The sequence below is a fragment of the Haemorhous mexicanus genome, chromosome 5 (genome assembly GCF_027477595.1).
Source record: "Haemorhous mexicanus isolate bHaeMex1 chromosome 5, bHaeMex1.pri, whole genome shotgun sequence".
In the NCBI taxonomy this organism is placed as follows: domain Eukaryota; kingdom Metazoa; phylum Chordata; class Aves; order Passeriformes; family Fringillidae; genus Haemorhous; species Haemorhous mexicanus.
Window position 1 is genome coordinate 6,403,343 of NC_082345.1, and position 24,434 is coordinate 6,427,776.

The window sequence follows — 24,434 nt, forward strand, 5'->3', positions numbered from 1 at the left end:
GGAGGGGCGGCGGGCGGGGCGGATTTCTGCTGGAATCTGTCGCGGAAGCGTTCCCGGGAGCGGCAGGAGCGGAAGCTACCTCTCCAGAAGAAGAGCGGCGGAGGGACTACTTTTTAGATCGGAAGGCAATGTGAAAAACTTCCGGGGAGGGATTAGAAAAGGGCGTCACTTCCGGCGGGCCGGGACGCGAGGAGCGGGGCTCGGGCGGGGGCAGCGGTCCCGGCCGGGACGGCGACAGCGGCACTTGGCAGCAGATCCCGCCGCCCGGCCCGGCAGCGCCGCCGGGGGATGCGCCTCGGTCCCTGGCCCAGCCCGTGAGCCCCCCGGCCGTCCCTCTCCGCCCTGCGCTCCCGGCGGCGGCGGCGCCCCCCTCCCCCAGCGGCCATGGCGGGGGGCGGCGGGTCGCGCTATGCGGCCGAGTTCGTGCCGCCGCCCGAGTGCCCCGTGTTCGAACCCAGCTGGGAGGAGTTCAGCGACCCGCTCGGCTTCATCGGCCGCATCCGCGGCCTGGCCGAGAAAACCGGCATCTGCAAGATCCGGCCCCCCAAGGTACCGCTCGCCTCGGCGGCTGCGCCCGAGGGGTCCCCGGGCTGCGCCGGCAGGTCTGAGAGCGGCCGGGCCCTCGGTGGCCGGGCGGAGGACGTGCGGAGCTGGGCAGGCCGTTCCCCCGAGCTCGCTCGGGGTTTCGTGTGTCGCTTTCCATAGGCCGCGGTGTCCGTGCCAGGGACGCCGAGGAACCTGTAGAATCTTTGACCTCCGAGCGGGGCTTTGTAGAGGCTGCTTTGAGCAGCTGAGAAGTGAATAGTGAGTGCATGGCCGTGCCCGGGACTTCGTGTTATTTTTACTTCCAAAACGCCAGCAGTCGACTTGTGAACGCTGGGAAGGCTTTGTAGTTGAAATCGGGCGTTTGTTCCGGGCGGGGAAGAAGGGGAATGAAGGATATTTGTTCGTTATGGATCATTGTTCATAAACACAATTTTTAGACTGGTAAGAGGAGGACCTGTTCGTGTACGGGCATTGTGTTTGTGCACAGCTCCTCAGGAGGCAGCAGCTCAATCTCTCCGACGGCTTGGTCGTTACTTAGGGTCGCCTGCCCAGTGGCCTGGCAGGGCAGGTCATCGCAGGGAGAGCATCAGGCAGCTTGGCAAAAGGCCCTTACTCCACTGAGTTATTAAAGTACAAATAAACTTCAAATGCAGCTGTTAATAAGAGACTTGAAAGCAGTGAGAGAGGTAAAAACCTGGAAAGACAGCGTGTAACTGAGAACAGTGTGGGAATGGGGGTTGCTGATTGGATTTCATGGCTCTCTCCTGACCTGTTTTGGTTCCTGGAATGTGTTCGGTTAGTTTAATGACATGGTGAAAGCTTGACCTCCAAGGGGCTGCCCTTTCTAAAATAAGCTGCATAGCTCAGGTTGAGAGGCCACAAGGAACAGATCCAGATCCTGTTCATTGAGGATAACTGGAACTTTCCTGGCTGTTGGATGCATTGGTGTTCCTCTGAGGCTGCTGAGCTGCTTGCTTTGCAGGGTTTCACAGGTCACACGTGTCGGGTTGATTTGCAACCTGCAATAATTGCTAAGTCACACATTTCATACTGCCCTGACTGATTAATTGCTGTTTCCTAATAATAGAAGTTGTAAATATTTAAGGTTGTGCTCGAGGCCTTTATATGCTGCAGCAGATTGTGTGGCTTGTCCACCTGTAATGGCGTGTCCTTCTTGTGGTGTAGTCACTGCAGGTAGATGATCTGCTGTAACTGAAGCTTTGGTAAAAAGTGCTAAAAAGCTGAATTACTTGTTTTGGTGTTGTAACATGGTTTTGAGAGATGGAGCTGGGAGGCACTGGTTGTTGCACTGACCCCTGACAGTGCTGAGAAAGTCATTATTTAAGGCTCAATTCCTGTTAAAGAGTTGGGCTCCCGACTGGTGGCCTTGTCTTTATTGAAAGGACAAGCAGAAAACCATTAGATGTGTTATGATGTGCCTGATTTAGTCTTTGTTGCTGTTGATACTGGGGATTTTTCAGTGTGCAGGATATATGGATTCTTTATTTAAAGTAAATAAATAACCAACCAGCTACAGAGTGTATCTCGTGTTTAAGCTTAGCATGAGGTAATGCATACTGAAATGCTTTGAATCTTATTTTCTTTGACATTTTTGAATCTGTGAGGATCTTTCTTCAGACTAAAATATGGTGGGAGGAACATTGTTGTATAAGCACAAAAATGTCTTAAAATTGGAAAATGATATCACCAGTTGTTCTTAGAAACTAATTTACTATTGGAAGCTTGTTTACTCAGGCATTATTAGGGTGTTTGGTTTTGTGCATTTTTCAGAGAAGTTTCTGGAAGCAGTAAAATGTGTTTCTGTCTCTGTTTAGGACTGGCAGCCTCCATTTGCATGTGAAGTACAAAGTTTTCGTTTCACTCCACGAATTCAGCGCCTGAATGAACTGGAGGTGAGCTTTTCCACTGTTGATATAATTTTGTGTTTGCACTGAAAGAAAGTGGTCTCCCTACTTGAGATTTGCATCTTGGTAGATTTCTGGATGGGGGACACTTTAGAAGCCCATAGACCATATCATTGTTTTTACTTGGCAGTGGTAGAGTTTGTATAAAATAACTGTCCCTCGCTTTGAGAAAAATCTGGTTTTTATTTTATTACCCAGAATAACCACAGGAGTTTTTCACATTCACCTGGTAGTGTCTAGAATAAATTCCAAATATCATGTGTGTAGTAAGAGCAGCCAGTGTCTTGCCATCAGAGCTCCACAGGCAATGATTTTTTCCTCTTAAAATATTTCCTGCTGCTCTGGTGCCTCTGGTTACATCATACTGTCGTGATAATGTGTTTTAAGCCTTAAAGTTATTTTTTATTGGCTTATTATAGCTGGTTAATTTTATGAATTAAAAACTTATGGGATCTGTCTTGAAAGCAGTATGACCTCCATTCTGTCCTGGTTTTTCCTTTTCTCTGCAACATTTCTCAAAGCCTTGCTTTGTTCACATACCAAAATGTCATTTGGCTTGTAAATGGGTCTCCTTATGGAAAGTGATTTGGGTACTCCAGAGAAGAGGCCCTTTGTGTGGATAAGGCAAATATAAAAACTGGTCATATATAAAAACTGGCATATATAAAAACTTGGTAGTTCTCTCCTCCCCATAAGTAATTGTCCTGTTCGCACCACTGTGTTGAATCTTAACTTCTTTTTGCCAGGGTTGGGATTAAATAAATGCATGGGATGGTATTTCTGTTTGGACTGAGATGTTTATTACTTCTTATCTATGTTACAGTCTCACAAGCCGTCAGTTCTACAGCACTTCTCTCTAACAAACTAAAAAAAATGAAGCCATAGCTCTCTCTCTACAAGGCCTTTTAATCTCTAATTAAGAAATGACACTTAAAATTTTTTACTTTTAACCTAATAACCAACCACCCGTGGCCCGCAATGCGGACTTTATCTGATTACACAAAACCACCCAAGCCCGTGAAGAAGAAGGTAAAGAAGAAGGCCTAGCCTCCACCCTAAAACCTCTGCTTTATGTATATGTATTACTATATTCTTAAACTTTAAGTTTTCTACCATTTGATATTACACACTTCTATTCAAACTGCACATCCATAATCTGTTTTGTCATTCTATTTTGAAAGCCTTCTCCATGGCCTCAGGTCAAATGCAGTGTTCTCTTGGGGGTCACAATTAATAATTGTTCTTTTGTTTCTCCCTGGAATGCTGATTATTTCGTAAGCCTGCATTTTGCTTTCAGACCAAGAAGTTATTTGGTAGGAATTTAATTTATAGTGTCTTAAATGCAGAGAGAAAAGCAAATATAATTTTCTTTTTGTAAAATCTTTCTTTTTAACAATGTTTCTATTTTTAGTTTTTTTTTAACCTGACAAAGAAATACCTCCCGTGCCAAGTTTCATGTTGAAAATGGAAACACTCTAAAAACTTAGCTTGTTTTCTCTCAGGACTGTAGGATTTTGTTACATTTGGTTTTGAACATACATGATTGTCTACCTTTACTGATTCCAGGCAATGACAAGAGTGAAACTGGACTTCTTGGATCAGTTAGCAAAATTTTGGGAACTCCAAGGATCCAATTTAAAAATCCCTGTGGTCGAGAGAAAAATACTGGATCTGTATGGTCTGAGCAAGGTAAGTATTTGTAGGCCTTAGGCAGACAGGGATTCAGTTTTCAGTCAAGCTCAAGAAGCCAAGCAAGAGGAAGGGCTTGTGTTACAGTGCTAGTCTCATTAATCCAGGGATTAAATAAGTGGGAAAAATGCAGTGAAAAAAAACATTTCTAATTTGAATGTTTATGGCAAACATATCACAGTGTAATTAAATTAGTTACCTTTGTTTGGATTGGTTGGATTCCATACAGCAGGTATTTATTACCTTGTATAGCTTGAATGCCCTGATGTCAGCTGGCCTCTTGATTTTTAGTTCTCCATTTTCACATGTGGTGGAGCTGCAGGAGTTTGAGGTGTTCTTTGAGAAGGCAACAGTATGCCTGTGTGCATTTCAGCTCTGATCAACAATTCTGTAATGAATTGTTGCAGTTTCTCCTTCCTCTCTTCCAGCAGAGGTTTATATGAACACATTTCTTTGAAAATATATAATGTCATCTCCAGGAATACTTACTTTAATTTCCAAAACAGACTTGGCTTAAGGCTGGCTAGAAATGAATATTTCCATAGTTATGTATGGTCAACACACCAAACTTCTTTCAAAGTTTATGCACAAGTCTCTGTTGGAATTTGGTTTTGCACTGGCAAAATAAATGTACCATTATAGACTTAGCTGCTAATAAATATAAATAGGTAGATTTCTTCTTGCAGGGAAGAGACCGAAGTTCTGGTAGTTCTAGTGCTTCTAGGTTAGAGCATCAGTTTCCATTCCCCATCAAGATTTGTTTCTCTTAGGTAAGTAAAAATGTAAATGGGTATATTTTCATTTTAAAGAAAGTCAAGTATTTTGCAAAGTCTGGAAGGGCTGATAAAATGCAGAAAAAAGCTGATAAAGTGTCTTCCTGTATTTTTTTTCTTTTTGTGTCTATGGTGGCTTACTGGGATATGCAGAATATCAGAGAGGTACTGAAGAATATCTGAGTCACTGTAGTGAGCTGGAACATTTCAATTGGCTGTAGATTTGCAGCTCTGAGTTGATTTGGTTCATTACTGGCTTCTTTAGCTGTTGTTCATGTATAGATAATTTTAGAAAACAAGTTTTCTTGGAAATTTTAAAGATAAGTTGACATTTAGGATGGGTTTCATTTCAAAAGGTTTTTCTAGAGCTTTTCTGTAAATATGAGGAAAAATAATGATCAATATTATTATTGTTTTATTTAAGTGTAACTCTGTGTGATTATAGGAGAAACCAGAATTCACAAATTTACTTGTCACTGTCACAGTTAGACTTTTCATTTTACCTCAGCCTCACAAGCAAACCATAAATTTCACTCCAGTAATAAAATGTTTTTGCCTTGAGGTTTCTAACAGTATGTGGAACATTAGGCTTAAACTTTAGTCCTCATGTGTGGAGAAATGCAATGCAAAACTACACTGCTGTAAAAATGATACTAGTTTGATATAAATATAAATAATATAAATGGATTTGTAATCCATTTGTGTTTTATGTTGTTTGGCAGTGAAATTAGAAGGAATGGAGGCAGTGGAAATGTGGCCTGTGTGTCAGAGGAAGCAACTCATAAGCTGCTATATTGCTTGCAGGCAAATGGTCTTGTTTTTAATTGTATATACATAGAATTGTAAGCAGTGATAGTTCTGTATGTGAATTACTGGTCTCAAACCAGTTGAAGTCATGTCTAATAACTGGGCTGAGCTGGAAGGTAAATTTACTTTTCCCTCTTTTTATAGTAGTCTCTCTTCCCTTCAGGGTTTTGGGAGAGTTCTGAGCTCCAACACTCCCTTCTGCCTGGGGACTGTTAAAATGGGTTTTATTGCTGGCCAGACTCTGTTTTACTGCAGAGTACAAGTCTGGTGAGGGTTAACTTTTCAGTTTGTTCTTATGGTAGGTTTTGTATCTTTTCCAGCACATGATAAACCTTAACTGTTGGACTCCTCCTGTCACGGACAGTATGCAGTTTACATTTGCTAGTAAATTAAAAATCACATTAAATATATGAAGCAATAAGAATAAGTAAGTTATTACTTATAATAATAACTTAAAATTTGTTATTAAAGAACTAGTCTTTCAGGAAATGAAAGCTAATTTCAGGATTCTGTCACTTTTTGTGGAACCTTTTAACATTTGATTGGTTTAATTGATTCTTGCTTTATGCAAGCTGGTGAGAGCAGCTCAAAACCCTTAACTTTTTATTTATTTCAGATTGTTGCCAACAAAGGAGGCTTTGAAGTAGTGACCAAAGAGAAGAAATGGTCTAAAGTGGCGAGTCGGCTTGGCTACCTGCCAGGGAAGGGCACGGGCTCGTTGCTCAAGTCTCACTATGAACGGATCCTGTATCCCTACGAGCTCTTCCAGTCCGGGGTCAGCCTCATGGTGAGATGCTCGTCTTTCATGTTATGAAGAGGGTACCCAAAAGGCACACAGAGTGCTGTGTTACTGCTCCATGTGAAACTGGGACATGGGGTCAGTGCTGTTAGAAGCTCCAGCTGTGCCAGCAAAGCTAGAACCACCCTCGTAGTTATCTGTGGCAGAATAGTGCTAGAAGTTGGAACGTGACCTTGTGTAGTTATTTTCTGGTATGTCTTTATAGGACTGAAATCAGCCATGTTGGGAAGGAAAACAAGGCAAAAGATTATATGCTTAATTGGAAATGTTTATTTTTCTCTTGATAACCTGCAAGCTGGGATTCAGTTTTCTTATTTGAAGGGTGCATGAATTAATTGGCCTCTTTCCCAAGTGGTCTGTGTGACTTCACTCGTCCTGTTTCTTAGCAAACAGAATGATTCATAGGCTCTGGAATGATTAGCACTGCCTGACCAACAGTGTCCTGTGCTCTGCTCCTCTAGGGCATCCAAAAGCCTAACTTGGATCTTAAGGAAAAAATGGAGGCTGAGGACCTCAGTTCAGATGCCCAAGCTTCCCCAAAGCAGGCTTCAAGAATGAATGTTATGCTGAAGAGAACCAGGCGTGTCAAATCCCAGGTATTTCTGTTGATCAGCTTTTGCAGACTGGGAACTCTTATTTCTCCCACCACTACAGTAGCCTTTGCCTGTGGGAACCTGCTCAGGAGCACCACTGGGAAACAGTCTTCATTTAACTGAAATCCTGAGAAATAACTCTCAGTTTGTAACTCTGAGATCTGGTTTGATACAGCATATGCACTATTTGTGTCAGAACTTCTAAAAGTTGCTTTTTGTTTACTGATAAGTGACCTAAGTACCTTAGTAAGGCATGTATCTGTGAAAACAAGACAGCTGTTTGTGAGTTGATGTTAAAGCTTCTGCTTGTACAAAGTTCTGGAACTTTTAAAAACCTTTTTAAAATATGCCTCTTAATGACATAAATGCAAATACATGTAAGTAATGGTTAATTGTGGAATTGCATGTGGGACTAACTATCTCAAGCTGAGCAGGCAGTTCTTCTGAAGAGCTGAAACAGATGTGTGAGGAGATGATCAATGATGGCTGAAACTACATAGGAGTCCTACAGTTTTTCTGCTGAAAAGCAGTTTCCTTCCTTCTGAATTATAGGTGTTGTAGGAATTTCTGGTATTCTCATAGGTGATATTAACTCCTGGGTGATACCTCTGAGGAAATCTGAGTTCAGACTGAATCACCACCATTTAAAATTGCTGTCTTACTGAAAATAATTGTGGGGTATTGCCCTGATGGCTCTATTGCACTAAATCAGGCCTTCTCCTTCTGACAGAGATACTCCTTGCAGGCAGCATCTGAGGCTTTTCACATGAAGTCTGGTGGCTCCCTGCTGGCTCATCAGCAGAGCGTGGGGGAAAGCTGGATTTAAATGCAACCAGCTTCCTACTTGCTTCACTATTCTAGACTTAGCTCCAGCACCACAAGGTTTTTTCAAATGCTCTTTAACTGCCTTTTTTTTACAATGCACCTTTCTTGTCAAAGAGGTATTTGAGTATCCTTTATAATTTTTTGCCTTCTTCTCTGATGGTTTAGACTGAATTGTCTTTTTTAGTGTGTTTTCTCAGCTTGCTAAAGATGACCTGAAGTTATTTATCATAGCCATATAGCAGTGCGTCACACAAGCAGTCCCAGGCTTGTTGATTTTCCCAGATCTCTCAAACAAAGCAGTTTTGGTGAGCTATCCAGAAAATCTGAGAGTGCTGCAGGAGCTTTAGCAGTCATTTGCTGTGTGAAATTCTACTTTAGATTTGAATGAATCTTATGGTGAAATGTCAGTATGTCCTTTTTCTCACACATGGTGTAAAAGTGTCACTGTTTTATCAAGATCCTGGGGGATCTTTTTTCCTGCTAATTTCAGTAGAATAATAACACTTATAATTTCTCCATTTTGGAAAGATGCTTCTTTGGTGATCCTGGCACTGTAAAGCTGTTTCACTTTGTTTGCAATTCAGAGATAAGAGATAATTTTATTTAGATAATCTGCAAAAAATATATATGTTTAAATGCCTTTTATTAGGCTTGTAGCCATGTTATCTTTTAAGCATTACACTTATTAAAATGGCTGAAGTAAGTTCTTGAATACAGGAAAAACTCATCCTACTTGCATGGACAGGAGAAGTAGGTTTTGGCTCTCTCGGAAGCTGTGTATAACTATCCTAAGTCATCCCTGGAGCAGCATTTAGAGACACATTTTTCCTCAGTATCCAGAAATGGTAGCAGTGTAAATAAATACCTGAGAACATGGAGACATTGTTCCAGATTTCAGTGCACCTTTTTATTGTGGACAGGACTCTGTTTATTGTCTGAAAGGCATACCTGGAATTGGACCAGAGGTTATCTAAACAATCTTTAGAGAGCCAGTAATATGCAAGTAATGTAAAAACCTACTAAATAAATGTCATTCTGCTCTAGCTGAAACATCTGAATGATTTGTGTGTAGTGTGCCAAGTAGTCCAGTGCCTGGTAAGTCAGCAGGGATAATTCCACTGACCTCTGCCGATCCTTGGATCTTTTCCAAGTGCTGGAAGTAGTTTCCAAAGATCCTCTGCATCTTCTGTAGATAACTTACCTTAGAATGGGCAATTAATAATTATGAATATAGTATTCAGAAATTACTGAAATAGAGAAACATCTTCAGCAGTGGAAGGGGGTGAGAGACTTTGAAAAAGCAAATTTCAGGATTTTTCGAGAACATGAAAAATGAAAGAAAATAGGGAATGGGTGTCCTCCTCTGTGAAGCATGGCTTGAGAATATTTGGATACTATAATCAAATGTCAGTTGAAAACATTGTCTCTGAATAGGAAGGGAATAATTAGATGGTGAGTGGTTATGTTCAGAAAATAAACTTCATGCTCTATTCTCTCTTTTCTCTGACGAAAGCTTTCACAAATAAAAGCTGGAGAAAATCAGCTGAGTTCCTAAAGGCTTGTAAAGAAAATTACAATAAAAAGTAAATTAATTCAGATTAGGAAAAGAGAATATCCTTAAGGAAGTCTTAAATTTGGGAGAATACTTTCTTAGGAAAGGGTAGTGGTGTCTTCATAGATGATCTCTTCGGATGTATTTTAGCTGACAAGGGATTTGTCTAATGAGGCTATGTCATGGTGATTTGTGGTAAAGAATTGCAGTACTGGAACAAAAAGTGCTATTTTCTCAAAGGATATTAACTTAATGTCCAGAGAATTTTCTTTAAAACAATGCTAAGTAATATATCTGCTTTCAGCTTTCTTTTTGATTGCAGAATAACGCAGTAAAATAAGCGTCAGGGTTTTTTTGCTTGAAAGATTTCTTTCCATGTCAATAACTGTGAAACACAATAACTCTGGGAGATGCTGACAAATGTCCCAAACATGTAAATATTTTGGTTACTGGTTGTAACCATTGTAGTCTTGTGCGTTGGGGGTGGAGGAGTGGGGTTGCAAATCTTTCAGAATTGTTGAGGGGTGAGACAAGAGAATAGTGAGTGAATCCAGTGTAACTGGATTGTGTTATTAGGCTTGGCCCATATACCAGAAAAGCCCTTGGCTTGTACTTTCAGTTGAGGAGGTAAAAGACACAGTCTGTATCCTTCAGGACAACAAGATAAGAGCAGAATCACTATTTAATTAACTTCATTTCACTTACATAGAGAAAATATAATGCAAAAGTGAGCTGGAGTTTTGTGTTGTTAGCAGTGAGAGAATTGCAAGGAATGCACAATTGCTGCTGCTTCCATGCACTCACAGTTGTGAGTTTGGCTTTTTTTACAGTCTTAAAGGACACAGCAGAAAAATGCTTAGTGGGGCTTCTGAATACTTCTGATACTTTAAGTATCCATACCTGGTCAGTGTTTGTGAGGTTATATAGGAATCTGATTTTCTAAAAACATTCATCTTTCAGTATGCAAACTATTCTTTTTTAAAACTCTGTAGCTCTTTCCACCTGAGCATGAATGGATTTCATCCACTAAGGTTTAGTGGTACCCAAGTAAATCTGAGCCAAGGAGTTATGAAAATATATTTAGGTAATGTATTTTTAAACCAAGACGTAAAACTTTCTTGCTGCATGTTAATGATTTTGCTTTTATGAAATATGATAATAAAATTATTTTTCATATCTCTCTGAGAAAACTATCTTTGGTCACAATAGCAGGAGAAATTGTGGAGATTGTTGTTGAAATGATGTCAGGTGCTATTAGTTGAGGGAATGGTTGAGTTGTTAATGAATTTCAGATGGAAAATGAGGAACTAGAAGTCTCTGGTGTGTTTCCTTATGGTTTGTTAGCCAAAAATTTGCGTGGTTGCACAGTGGACTTACAAAGTTGGTTGCACATATAAAGTGCAAATGATTTAATAGCAACATATAAATGTTCAAAATAAGAATATGAGCAGTAATTAGGTTGGAAAGATGCCTGTTAGCATAATGCATACCCAGTTCAGTGGGAACAGGGACTGTAAATATCACTAAAAATTCCTTAGAGTAATAATGCATAGGGAACTATATCTTCAAATGTCTTCTGGAAGCAAGAAAAACAACTGATTAAGGCAGAAGAGTCATCTTTTTAAGTGTTTATTAGCAGTGTATTAGAACTTACGTTAAACACCATTTTAGAAGTTTTTTTTTTGGTGTTTTTAAATAATTGAATAAAGACTTGAAAGGCATGTCACCCCAAGGGACAGGCATGAGATATCAGGCCCTAACTTTGAAAACTAACAGATGAAGTATTATCAGGAAGCTAACTGAAGAATAACTTCTTTAAAATTACATGCCCACCTTCAAAATTGATAGTCTTGCTGAGATCTTTTAAGATCAGTGAATTTCAGAAGGAAGTTTTTGAACAGTGAGAACTTAGTGGCCTTCTGTACCACATCAGAGAGATTTTTCGAAGAGTAAGGAGGCAGCATAAAGAAAAATGCCAAGGTAATTGTTGCTGATAAAAGCAGAATAATTTCTTCTTTTTGTTGTTAGGTTAGTGGTAGTGGTGTGAGAAAATGAGGTAGGTCAGTAATGGGAAACAGATGTTCATTAGAGCTGAACACTTCAGGAAACATCGCTGGGAGGGCCATGGAGCTGTCACCAAATGGGTATTTTTATTCTGATTTTGAGCTTGCAACATGAGTAGCTGTGATCTAAATTGTACTCACAACATTTCATCACAAATAAGCCCAGAAGCAGCCAAGCTTAAGGAAGTTGGTTGGAACTCATTAGTGTCCTGTGGATGTATCTACTCAGGGAAGCAGATAAGGAAATCCTGTTGAAACTACATTAAAATCCAGGCACTTGACTGAATCATAGTGATTCTGGAAAAAGTTGCTCTGGCAGTCCTATTACCTTTTGCAAAATGTCAAACCTAGTTCTTTTATTTTGTGTAGAGGTCACTTCTTGTAGTTGATTTGGAATATTAGATGGGAAATAATTTGGAAATTTGGGACAAAAATTCTATCTCTTACTCTATTTGCATATGTTCATTGCCTTTAGGAACAGAAAATCATATCTTTTCAGGCCTGCTTCTTCTGATGAGCACGTATTCTGGGAGAGTGGAATAGAAAGAAATTGTGAAGAAACCTGGAGGGGAAGTATTGGTGGTTTATGCTGATGTGGTCTTGTGTTTATTTTTAGGCAGAGGCTGGAGAAATGAGTAGAAACACCGAACTAAAGAAGCTGCAGATCTTTGGAGCTGGACCCAAGATGATGGGACTGGCATTGGGAGCAAAGGATAAAGAGGGTAATTAAATCTTGGGCTCTTAGCTTTCTGTGAGTTCTTTGCTTTCAGTGAGACTGTTAAATCTTCCTGAATGTCTCTAGAGACAGTATTAAAAAGAAGGCAAATGAAAACTGGAAAAAGAAAGCTAAGTATTCTAGGGTTTCATTCACTAGAGATTTACAGAGTGCTTCATATAACTTGGCAGAGTTTCAGCTCTTTATGTATTATATAGTAACAATAACACTTAAGCAGCTGTTCCATGAACTGAGTGACTGAAAGGGGAAGCAGGATTTAAAAGTACTGAAACTGATCCTGCCAGCAAAGTGCACAACTTAGGTGTTTAATTCACTGTTTTTCATGAGGCCATTGGGATCACCTGTGAGGATAAGCAGAAGATGTTTTTCCTAAGCCCTGTTGATTTTAGATTGTCCAGATATAACATGACATTTTGGTTTTCTTTGGACTGTTAAGTAGTTTCTGATCTGAAAGGCAGGGTGCAGGCTGGGTGTCTGTGGTGTTTTTACAAGTGAAGTCTGTCTTGATGTCACGTTAACAGCATTTAACTTCATTTTCCCTCAAGATGAGGTGACGCGAAGGCGCAAGGGAACCCGATCAGAGGCGTTTGGGATGCAGATGAGGCAGCGCAAAGGAACTCTCTCTGTCAACTTCGTAAGTCTGATGCCTTTGCTGTGGTTTCTGATAGAAAGGACTTGGTTGATTTAATAAGATCTTTCTTTTTCCTCTTAAAGAACCCCTATCCCTCCAAACAGATGAATGAATGTGTGCTGCAGCAGATGATACTGTTAGGGGAAGAAAGAACAGTATTTTGAAAAACAATCTGTGCTCAAGGCTTTTGTTTTCATCTTTTGGACAGGAAAGCTGTTGCAGTGTGAAGCTTTTTGCTGATCATACTTGCTACATGCTTGAATGTCTTCAGTGGTTCAGTTTGTTAGAACTCCCCTTACTAGAACAACTATAGTAATGCTGCTTTTCCTTAGAAGAGATTCTGAGGTGCTCCACTACTTCAGGAGTTTGTTTTTAGCAATTCCACATCTTGTCTTATTTTTCCTATTCAAATTCGAAACAGAAAAGACATTTAGTTCTCTGATGTTTGTCCATGGAAAAGCAATGTACAGTGCCTTTCATAGAATGTGACTTCCTACTTTTAAAGTGTCATAACTTAATGTGTGTGTGCAGCCATGAATGAAGAGCTGTGCTTTTATTGTCTAAAGAATTAGAGTCTTCACTTAGAATTCAGCTGTTCCTTTTTTTTCCTCTTAGCCTGAGAACACTTACAAAAGCTTATCTTAAATTTCAGCCATGGAAGGCCAAGGCAACCTAAAGCCTCTAGGAATCACATTTTTCTATGAGGGGGAAAAGTGGAAGAATTTGGATATTTAGAAACCAGATCACTGTGCAATTGCAGATCAGTTAGGATTTGTGCGACTTGAATTTTTTCAGTTGTGCTACTACTTCTGAGTATATGGCTTTCCTAGGCCATGTAAACTTGATAATTTTCACTGTGATTTAATTTTAAAATATTTTGTGTAGTCTTGTGGGGGGTTTTTATGGAGCACTATTGTTTGCTTACTCTTTTGATTTAACCTGTATTTATAAGAGAAAACGAGAACGCTCTGACAACAGAACTATTTTGAAACTGTATTGCTGTAACTCTAATATCTTGGAATTCTTTTGCTTAGTACTATTTGATTCCACACTTTTTTTTTTGATACTTGGACAAGGAAAGCAGTCCTAAACACCCTGGTGATGCGTTTATCTCATATAACATTGGACTGAAAAATATTGTGGTGCACTTTTGTGTATATTTCTCCATCATTTATTTATCTTTTTTTTAAGATGCTAACTATGAAATTGATTTCGTTTGGTGAATTGTTGCAGTAAAGTAGAAAAATCATAAATAAAAGCTTCATAAAATCAAGCCTGCTCTCGTGGAAATCAGTGTCTGGCCTTGTCAGAGCTAGCATTTTGCAAGTTCCCATGTGAAAGCAATCCTGTTGTGAGCCCTTTTTTTTACCCAGGAATAGATTACTATGTTAACAATACGCTGCACCTGCACAAACTGTTTTTGCATTGTTAGATAGAAAAATGAAAATTATCTTTCACAAACAACTGTCCTTGCACATAGACACTGAGAGTTTGAGTGATCAATCAATACAGAGTAACAATTTGTTACTAACCAATTAAAGTAATTGTCAAGAAAACTACAAACCAATTGGAGTCTCACAAGAGGTTTATAGAACTGTGTAAAAAGGAGTTACAACTGTGAATAAAGAATGGCCTTTTTCCTCCATGAAGTAAATGGAGTCCAGTGTAATTCACTCCCATTGTGAATTACTAACTGGGAGATAAAATACACCTTTTAATCTCCTCCTCTCCCCCTGATACATATAATTATATGTCATCTTAATCTTGTGCTGTTTTACTACATGGCTAGCAGGACTTTTTGTGGGTATTGCATAATCACAGGTCTGCTTGTTGTGAATATCCATTTCAATGCAGTTTTTGTATTTGCCACATCATCACTTATGCTAACATAGAGGTTGATATGTTAATAGGAATTTAGAGAGGAGTTACTACCAGTGAGAGGTAGCTAGTGAGGACCACAAAAAAACTTAGGGTTGTCATTTTCATGCATTGCTAAGTTTAGGGAAGGGAATATGAAAGTGCTTGCTGAGGTACCCTCCCTCCCTTCTATGTAGTTGCAACAAAAGCAGCTGTTTTGGTGCTTTGGACAGACATAATGTTCCATGAGGGTGAGTGCATGGATTTCTGTTTTTTAAGGGGAAATGGATATGCCTCTGAGTAGAGCTGCATTATTTTTTAAAATAGTTTCTTAAGAAACCTGAGCAGTCTCCTTAAGAAGTACATTACTGCATAGCTGGGAGGTTGCATACTTAACTAGGCCACTGTAACTGGAGATGAGTTTCTCATTAACTATTTAATCCACCTGAGCCTAATCAGCTGAAGTGCACATGTTTTTGTGACATGTTGATTAAATTAACAGACCCCACCAAACACAGCCCCACCTCTTCTGGTGTTATTTTGAGCTGTGTGAAGGAAATATACACAGCCTGAATTGCCAGGGGCTGGTGGAAGTAGTAGCAGAATTTGGAGTAGGTGTCATTCATGTAGTTCATGCTCTTTGTAAAAATTTTTACTAAAGGTAATTTTTTTTCAAAGATAATGTAATACCCATTCAGAGTTTTAATACCCAGGTTTTTACAATTTAGATTGTTACACTTCTTCAGTATTATATTAAATGCTTCTATTAATTAAAGTTCTTTGCACTCGACAGGATGCTAGAGCAAAGAAAATTTGAAATATCTTCATATGGTTTTCTGTGGCCCCAGGGAATGTCTCACAGTCATTGTTGTTCTTCTTGAGAGACTCTCTTGAGCAACTTTCAAAAACTGTTTGCTGTTGTATATTAATACTTCTCTCTTATCATTCAGAGTTTTTATTCTTTGCTTTGGAAAAAATGGGAAAGAAGTAGGTACTTTTACATGTTGCTTCCTTCATGAATTTATGGATTGAAATCTGTAGGTTTGTGGATTTTATGATCTCTTTTTCATTGCAACGATACCACTGTACTGTTGCAAGTGATGATGTGAGTATTTCTGAAATACCTTTTTGAGATTTTCCTTAGCCATGCAGTCTTTGTAGAGATTGAGTTTAAATTGTTTTCCATGATAGGAGGGCTGAAGAGAGGGAGTTCTGAAAACTGTAACTTACTCTTTTGCCTTAGAATAGAGTGCCTTAGAGCGAGATGCTACCTGAGTTAGATAGCAAAAGATAGTCCAACTGAACTGGATAATTATTTTGCAGCACCCAAAGTCCTCCTGCCCCCTGCACAAAGTGCTGCTTTGGGAATGAAGCAGAAGCTATCCTTATCAATACTTCTCAAAAACCAGGGTTGATGCTCATGTATTGGACTTGAGAATATCATCCTTTGTTCCTTAGCTTGAGTAAGGCAGGATTAAAAACTTCTTGTAACCTTTTTCTTTTTTTTCCCCCCTTCACAGGTTGATCTCTATGTTTGCTTATTTTGTGGTAGAGGAAACAACGAGGATAAACTGCTACTGTGTGATGGATGTGATGACAGCTATCACACTTTCTGCTTGATTCCTCCTCTTCCTGATGTACCCAAGGGTGACTGGAGGTGTCCAAAGTGTGTTGCTGAGGTACAATTCAAGAACTACTGAAGCTTTGTAGTGTACTTGTGTACCTGGAAAGATCAGAAGAAGAGCAGTTCCATCCATGTAGAATGCATAGTTTGTTTTGGAATATTGCCAAGATGAGCCTTGCATTTTGGTTGATGAGCCATAAGGAGAGAGAGCTCCTTCTAGAGCTTGGGCATAAGCTTTGTTTATGATGTGGCTGTGACAGGTAAAAATTTGACATTGGTATATTAAAAGCTGAAACTCAGTTTGGTAATCTGGAAGTGTGAAATTAGTGGTGAAAACTGGGGTTATAATGGATGTTTCCACATAATGATGACACAATTTGTAAACTATGAAGTAAATAAACTATGAAATTTAGGCATAACAGGGAGCTTTGATTATGAAAGACATTATGGCATTGTTCAGAATGGCCTGTAGCAGAAAGTGAAAAAACTAACTTCAAGTTCTATTGTAGCTATATTAGATCTGGTTTAGTCTAAAAAAGGAACTGCTCAGGCTCTGGAAGTGGAAGCTAATTGAATTTCATTACTCAGAAAAGAAGAACTACCCATTTCTAAGAGATGATTGATCAACAGACAGCAAAGGTCACTTGATTGCTTTGGTGTTTGTCTTAAGGAAACAAATTTTGCAAGCTCAGAAAGTTGGTAGATGGAGGATTCAGAGGAAGAAGCTTACTGTTTGTAACTCTGTGATTACAAGAGTGGCTTTCACTCTTGGGGCTGTGTTGTTTCCAAAACCAGCAGCTGTGCACACACGTTTCTAGGCCCACTTCCCCCCTGTGCCCTTCCACAGTGCTGGCTGCTGATGGTTCCTTTCTGGTGGTGTTTTCAGAGTTGTGCAGCCACAGGAGCTGGAGCAGCTCGCTCCTCTAACCCTTCACTGGGAGATGAGGTTGTCAGATAAACTCAGGCAAATGCTGCTTAAAGAAAGGTGGAAATTCATAGCTACAGGCAAGGGGAGAAATGAAATGTTTCATTTGAGCTGCTGCTCAGAGAGTGGATTAACCTACTTCTTTATTTTCTCTAAAGATGGAGCAATAAAGAAGAATTAGGAAACTGCAGCAATCTAATATGGAGTTAATTTAGAGACTATAGTAGTATATAGAGTGGCTACAACAGTTCAAGAATGTGGAAACTCAAGAAATTTCAGTATTGCTAGTAAAAACAGGAATAGCTGTTACTCAAGAGAAAAAATGCAGGCAGAGACAAACCCAGGGAAGATAAGGTGTCGTAATTTTTTACTAGCAAATGATACAGAAAATCTTTGAAAAGTTTTGGAAAGGCATTGGAAGTAAGAGGTAGGAGAAAACACATTGCTATAATGTGTACTGGAAAGAAACAAGTAACATCAAAAAGATGTTTGAAGTATTCACTAGTACTTTTAGCCTCAGTTTTTACTTTAGATGTTAATTGTGCACAGATCCTTAATGTAATTTTACAGCAGGGTACTGGAACCGAAGCTGGGAAGAATTGGGTAAGGGCTCTTTATATGTATTTAGGTCAACACTGCTGGACAGTGTTCACAGATGTTGTAGATTCTCTGTCACAGGCTCCATTTAACAACCACTTTGATTCATGTTGGGAATAGTCTAAGGATAGTTCCTGTTGAAAAAAACCCTAATTACTGGTGAATTCATTTCCAGTACAGTTTCTTTGACTGAAAAGCTGACTATTAGATATATTGAACACAAAGATGATGTAAAACTGTCTTGTCTATATAAACGTGGTGTCAGTTCCAAAGGAGCTGAGAAGACACATTAAAAATGAGTGGGGAGAGGAGCTGAAATGTGCACCTGTATTTTTTCATTTTCAGGATGAATGGGGATAGAACCGGGAAGGACTTGGAGATTTTCTGTCAGATGGGCCATGTCTGTTGTTGGCTGTGTTGCCCTGTTCTAATTTCCTTTTTCCTCTTCCCTATTATATATTTTCATGGTGTCAAATCTATTGATGATTTGCTGACTTGATAAGACTGAAACACTTGGGGGGTTTGTTCCTGTGCAGTTATTCTGCAGGTGCTTGAATCCAGTGTGTCTACAGAAATGTCCTGTGGCTGTCTAAGCATCTTGTGCACAGTCTTGCTTTGTGGCTGGCAGCAGTAGGTGATGAAATGTAGCTTTGGGGAGGAAAGCAGAAGTGTGGAGCCCTGGGGTTACAGTGTTAGATTAGCTTCTGTGCCGTTAATTCTGGCCTGTTTCCGTTGTGGTGTGACTGCCTGGGCTGGAAAAGTCTCAAAACTGGTAGCTCATTGTGCTGCTTAAGAACTCAGATGGACGCTAGGGCTTCTTACTAAAAATGTAACTGTGTCAGAGTCTCCTGCAGGGAACAATATTTCTGTGTTCTGTCTCCTAGGAATGCAACAAACCCCGAGAGGCCTTTGGATTTGAACAAGCTGTCAGGGAATATACTCTCCAGAGCTTTGGTGAAATGGCTGATAACTTCAAGTCTGATTATTTCAACATGCCGGTCCATGTGAGTTTCAGCTTTTGGTGGGATTCCTTGTAAGGGAAAAAGAGAAGAAGTTTCAGCTGGTCTTGGATTTTTGCTAAGACATCTTAGCCTCGTTTCAAGAGGCACCATAAGCTTCAAACATGTAAACAAATTATTTAGCTTGCTGACATCTGGTCTCATTTCAACTTCATTTCACCCTTTCTCTGCAGTGGGCAGACATTTTTGTTGCTTGTGTTAGAGTATACTGTACTGGGCACACTCTAGTTAATGTTCTTGCCCTTTTTGATAAACTGGACTAAGTATCTTGCTCATTTGGCATAGGGGTCCTTTTTCTGCCCTCCCTATGCCTTTTGTCTTGGTTTAGTTTGTCCAGAGGATAAATCTTTGTTTTTCTTTGTCTTACAGTATTTTCTTGTAGACAAGTCAATAGACTGAATCTGTCTGATTATCACAGGTTTTGGGGTTTTTTTGGGCTTTTTGGTTTTTTTTGTTATGCATCACAGCAGCATTTTTCAAACGAGAATTTCTTCTTTGGCACAGTTCCACTGTCCTGTGGACTGTATGCAGCACCGAGGTCTTCCTCCCCTCATGGTTCTTTGGCAATTTATGGACATTCTTGCTAAAACCTCTACCTTTTAAGGATTCCAGTTTGAGACAACTTTGGGACATGGAGCAAAGCTTATTTTAAGAATAAGCTTCATAAATGAATACATGTAAGAGTAATTATGAGTTATATGAAGATCAAAACCAGATCCTGAACACAGTTTTATATCTGAATTTCCTTTCTGTTGTTCAGAAATCCTGGTCATTATCCTCTGAAATAGTTTGGAATTTGCATGCTGGTTTCTTCTTTGCTGTTTGATTTCTGCTGGCTGTCTCCTCTTCCCCCTGTGTTTTGCTGGATGTCTGGTGATTCCATCTTCTTTTGTTTATTCCTTCTCTCTGAAACATTCCAGCCACTATGGAGGAATACAGACTCTAACTATGACTTTGAAGAGATGGAGGGGAGAGGGGGAGTGACCTTGGTGTATGAAAATTCACGGGGAGTTAATAGTGATTTATTGCTTGAATGGTAATTTTTGTTATCTGCACATACCATAACCTCTCTTCTGCTTTCAGATGGTTCCCACTGAGCTGGTAGAAAAAGAATTCTGGAGATTAGTGAGCAGCATAGAAGAAGATGTTATTGTGGAATATGGGGCTGATATCTCATCCAAGGACTTTGGAAGTGGCTTCCCCGTGAAGGATGGCCGACGAAAGCTGATGCCAGAGGAGGAGGTGAGGAGCAGGATGTGCAAACTGACCCCATTCTTTGCTCTGTGTAAGATTTCACATAAGGACTTTAGGTCAGAAATCAGTGTGGATTTTTTAATGAAGAAATTGTTCAGGCTTTTACATTCCTTTTGAGCAGGGCATTAATCTGATACTTGAGGTTGTTTTACAGATCTGGTTGCTGATAACCAAGGTCTGTTTCATGATTTAAGTCACACCTGTTTTCTGTCACTTAATCTTAGCAGGCAAAGATGTGCAAGCTGTTGCAGTTTGAGTATGAGAAGACTGTTTAATATTTTTTCTTTGTTGTTCCAAACCTTTTCATTACAGAGTTAGTTACAGAAACGTAATTCTGTCCTCCTTAGGATGTTCTTAATGGGTGAAACAAACTAATTGTATTTAGCTTGTTTCTCTGTGTGTACTGTAATAATGTAGATACAGCATTCAGTTATAAAAAATTCTATCAAGATCATCTGGTAAGTGTATTACCTATTTTCCCTCAGACCTTACTGTAGCAAAGCAATTTTCTTGCTGCTTGTATGCTGAAATTCAGACATAGTGAAGGTGTGGTTTCCTGATTTCACAGGCCCAAATCAATTTATACTCCTCACTGGAAGATGTAATCCTGTTCACTATCATTTTCCACCTCTTCCTGCACCTTCCTTTGTGTTCCTTTGTTGGCTATGCTATGACTGTGTAGCTGCTTAGTGAGTCAGCACTGATACTTCTATTTGCATGAAGGTAGTCACTTAAAAAATTTCTTAACGAGATCACTTAAATCTGACTCACTGCAATGTCTTTGTAGTGTCAGAGCAGAGGAAACAGCAGCAACGTTTGGCTGAGCTGAGGGTCTGACCAGTCCTTTCAGCAGCTATGGGATATATATGTAAAATTGTAATCAATCTGTGCTTACAGCTTTTTAAAAGTGGAAAGTAGATGAATGCTAAAGCACAGTAGTGGGCTTTTAAGGCTGTCTCGATTATAGTTTTTTTGAACAAATTGTGTGTATTTGAAAGTAAAGGTGAGAGTGCTTAACAGGTAATGCTGTCCTCTCAGAAATGAGTGTGTAGGAATTTCTTCCCTAGAGAAAACTTGCTACAGTAATCTGTACAGTAGATAACATAAAGTGCAGCATGGTAAAATGGATGTTAAAAAAAGCTGAAATAGTAACATGAGATGCACTGCATTGTTTACAATTTTAAGTTGTCCTGTATTACTGAAAACTTTTACTTTTAGTCCTTCTGCTGGCATTGCTGGTATTTTGTTCCACCAGAAAAGCTCAAAACCTGCAGTCTTATGATGGGGAAGAGACCAAAACCTAAGTGTATAAGCCTTGATCCAAAGAAGATGGGCTATGTTGAAATACTAGGACTGTTACTAAAATCTTAGTGTGATTATTTGATGACTAGGGTATTTAAGGAATTATATCTGGGTTTGATGTTCCATTGTTGCAGGAAATAGCCCATTATCTACTATAGAAATTGATAGGTTGATGTTTTCATTTGTACTTTCTTTTTCTGGTCTTGGTGTCCTTAATGTTCTTCTGATTTGTTGAAATTTTATTCCTTTGGCAGGATTATGCTCTCTCTGGTTGGAACTTGAACAACATGCCCATTCTTGAACAGTCAGTCCTTGCTCACATCAATGCAGACATCTCTGGCATGAAGGTGCCCTGGCTGTATGTAGGGATGTGCTTCTCCTCCTTCTGCTGGCATATTGAAGACCACTGGAGCTATTCCATCAACTATCTGCACTGGTATGGGGTGTCCTTTGTGCATCTACCTTACACTGCCCTGTTGGCTTTAGGAAGTTTGTAGTTCTACTTCAAAGTGCCTCTGCACACTGAGGACATTTGTAAATGAAAAGCTGAATGTGCAGAGTGGTCCCTGTTCTTAGCTGTGGCTGGTTGAAGGTGAATACAAATGCTTTTCAAAGCATTGTAGTAGGTTCAAGGCAAGGCATTCAATTAAGGCAAACCCAGGACTAGCATATTAGTGCTTTTCATTAACTGACGAAATATTCTTGTGTGGCCAACACAGTGTTACCATAAAATTGTGCTTTACAGGATCTTATCTTTTTTACGGAAGTTTTTTCATTCAGAACTGAGTTAAGAGTTCACTGGTTGCCTCCTTTATGATTTAAAGTTGGGATGTCTGTGTGCTAGAAGTGGAGTCTGTTGTCTCATGGCTTCTAGAGGCATCAGAGTTGACTGTTCAGCAGCAGATCCATGTATAGATGGAAATACTCCTTATAAAGAGAAATCAGGAAGTAATTCTGCCTTTTGGAACAGTCCTGGAAGTGTTGTGCTGTTCAACTTTTGTGTCTGAATAGAAGACTCGTGACAGATTAACTTTGGGAATTGCAGTGTTCCCAGTTCATCAGACATTGTCACAGTGAGTGGAGCAGGGGGGAAGATGGGGAGGGAGCTGTGGGAAGCTTTCATAAGGTTGCAGGACATCTGGGAGAGACGAGCTGATGGCCTTCAAATCATCAGCTCAGAAAAGCTGCACATCTTTGAAGAAGCACTTTTGCTAGCCAGCTCTGATCAGCACTCTCGGGAAGGGCATTACTGTTGCTCACGGTCTGTTGAGCGGCTCCGTGTGTCGGTCCGTGTGTCCGTCCGTCCGTCTGTGCCTGCTGCAGGAGCGGGCATTGCCGGCTGCTGCCAGCAGGGGGCACCGCAGCCCGCCGGGAGTGCTGCTCCCGCCTCTGGGATAATACACATCCATAGGGCTGTGTAAGCAGATTCCTGCTTGTACTTGCTAAAATCGATTAAAGCAGATTTTAAAAAGAAATCTCAGCACTGTAGATGCTAGAGGTGGCAGTTAGTTTTGGTTAAGAAAGGACTGGAGTAGTGCTTGATTGATTGTTTGGTTAGTTTTGGTCCTGTTAATCTTTTTGTTCCCTCGTACTTTGATAATCCAGGTTATTTGGCATTTTTCATCTTAATGGTCCAGTGGATCCCAGGTTTTAGTAATTAGTTAGGAATTAGAGAGATTGCATGTATTTTACTCCACTGGCTGTTGTGTTGGTTGTAGGAATATGACTTCAAGCTTAATTGAGTGGAGGAGTACCATGATCTTTCTTAGACTGTAGGTGTGACAGCCAAGGTTTTGTTTATTAAACCTAATTCCTTCTTCCTGAAGGAAAATAATTGCCCGTTTTACCCCTTTGGGGAGCATGGTACATGACAGTTATCTTCCATGTTAAGCTTGTCAAGGCAAATCTACTGCCACCTATGTTGAGAATTGTGTTGGAGTGTAACTGATTTTTCAGATTAGAGTCATACATCCTGAAGAAGATGCTTGTTGATTAAAGACATTTTTTTTAATCTAGGTGTAAAATGGCTCACGAGGACAGTGCTGCTGGCTGTGAGGTGTGCTTTACAGCTGGGTGGCACCATCAGGTCCCTCCCACTTGTGTTCATTCCTGTGCTTGTGTTTTGGCAGGGGAGAGCCGAAGACATGGTATGGTGTGCCCTCTCATGCAGCAGAGCAGCTGGAAGATGTGATGAAGGAACTGGCTCCTGAGCTGTTTGAATCCCAGCCTGATCTCCTGCATCAGCTGGTCACTATTATGAACCCCAACGTGCTGATGGAACATGGTGTACCAGTGAGTAACACACGAGCATTTTTTACATAAGTACTTCTATGGGCTCTCTTTTTTTCATTCTCTGCCAGATTTGTATAACAATGGTTTGGCATAACTGAAGAATTTTTATGGTAGGCATTTGCATATTCATTACTTATAGAGTGTTTTTTAAAGCTGTATTTTGGACTCTTCCCTAGACTAACCAGGCAATTTAAATTTTCTTGTAACAGAAGTGAGTGTGCCAAGCTTCCTACATAAAATACCTTCCAGAACAAGCATGTGCTGTGTATTACAGTTAATTTTTACTAAAAAAATCCCCTCCCTTGTGTAACAGCAAGTTTGTTTGAAATGCCTTTAAAAGCTTTTCACAGTAAAATACTTGTCTTATGTTCAGTAGAAATCTCAGCATTACAAAATGCTTTTCTGACCAAACACAATTGACTGCAGACCTCTAAGCAGCAGTCACTATCATTTGCTTTTGCCTTAGAATAAATTGCTTCCCTGGCAAATACCCCAAAAAAGCAAACCATAAACTTTTTTGCAGAAGCTTTTGCACTTTGTGGTACAATGGATTAAATGATGATAGGGAAACATCCCTTTTGGGATTCATAAAGAGAGTTTTCAACTGTTGCTTATATATTCAGCT

General features: G+C 39.9%; 1 protein-coding gene across 2 annotated transcripts in view; it reads left to right on the plus strand.

Annotated features, from left to right (window-relative positions):
• The first annotated feature begins 169 nt into the window (after positions 1-169).
• KDM5A (lysine demethylase 5A) overlaps positions 170-24,434 on the plus strand; it is a 51,245-nt gene continuing 26,980 nt past the window's right edge. Inside the window, exons 1-12 of one of the 2 annotated variants that reach the window (XM_059845711.1) lie at positions 170-549; positions 2,382-2,459; positions 4,038-4,160; positions 6,357-6,527; positions 7,001-7,135; positions 12,189-12,294; positions 12,854-12,942; positions 16,317-16,475; positions 18,827-18,946; positions 20,045-20,203; positions 21,772-21,953; positions 23,647-23,809. In XM_059845711.1, the coding sequence (XP_059701694.1) occupies positions 385-549; positions 2,382-2,459; positions 4,038-4,160; positions 6,357-6,527; positions 7,001-7,135; positions 12,189-12,294; positions 12,854-12,942; positions 16,317-16,475; positions 18,827-18,946; positions 20,045-20,203; positions 21,772-21,953; positions 23,647-23,809 (1,650 nt within the window). In that variant the 5' untranslated portion in view covers positions 170-384. The remainder of the gene's footprint in view (positions 550-2,381; positions 2,460-4,037; positions 4,161-6,356; positions 6,528-7,000; positions 7,136-12,188; positions 12,295-12,853; positions 12,943-16,316; positions 16,476-18,826; positions 18,947-20,044; positions 20,204-21,771; positions 21,954-23,646; positions 23,810-24,434) is intronic. The other variant, XM_059845709.1, reaches the window with a different exon arrangement.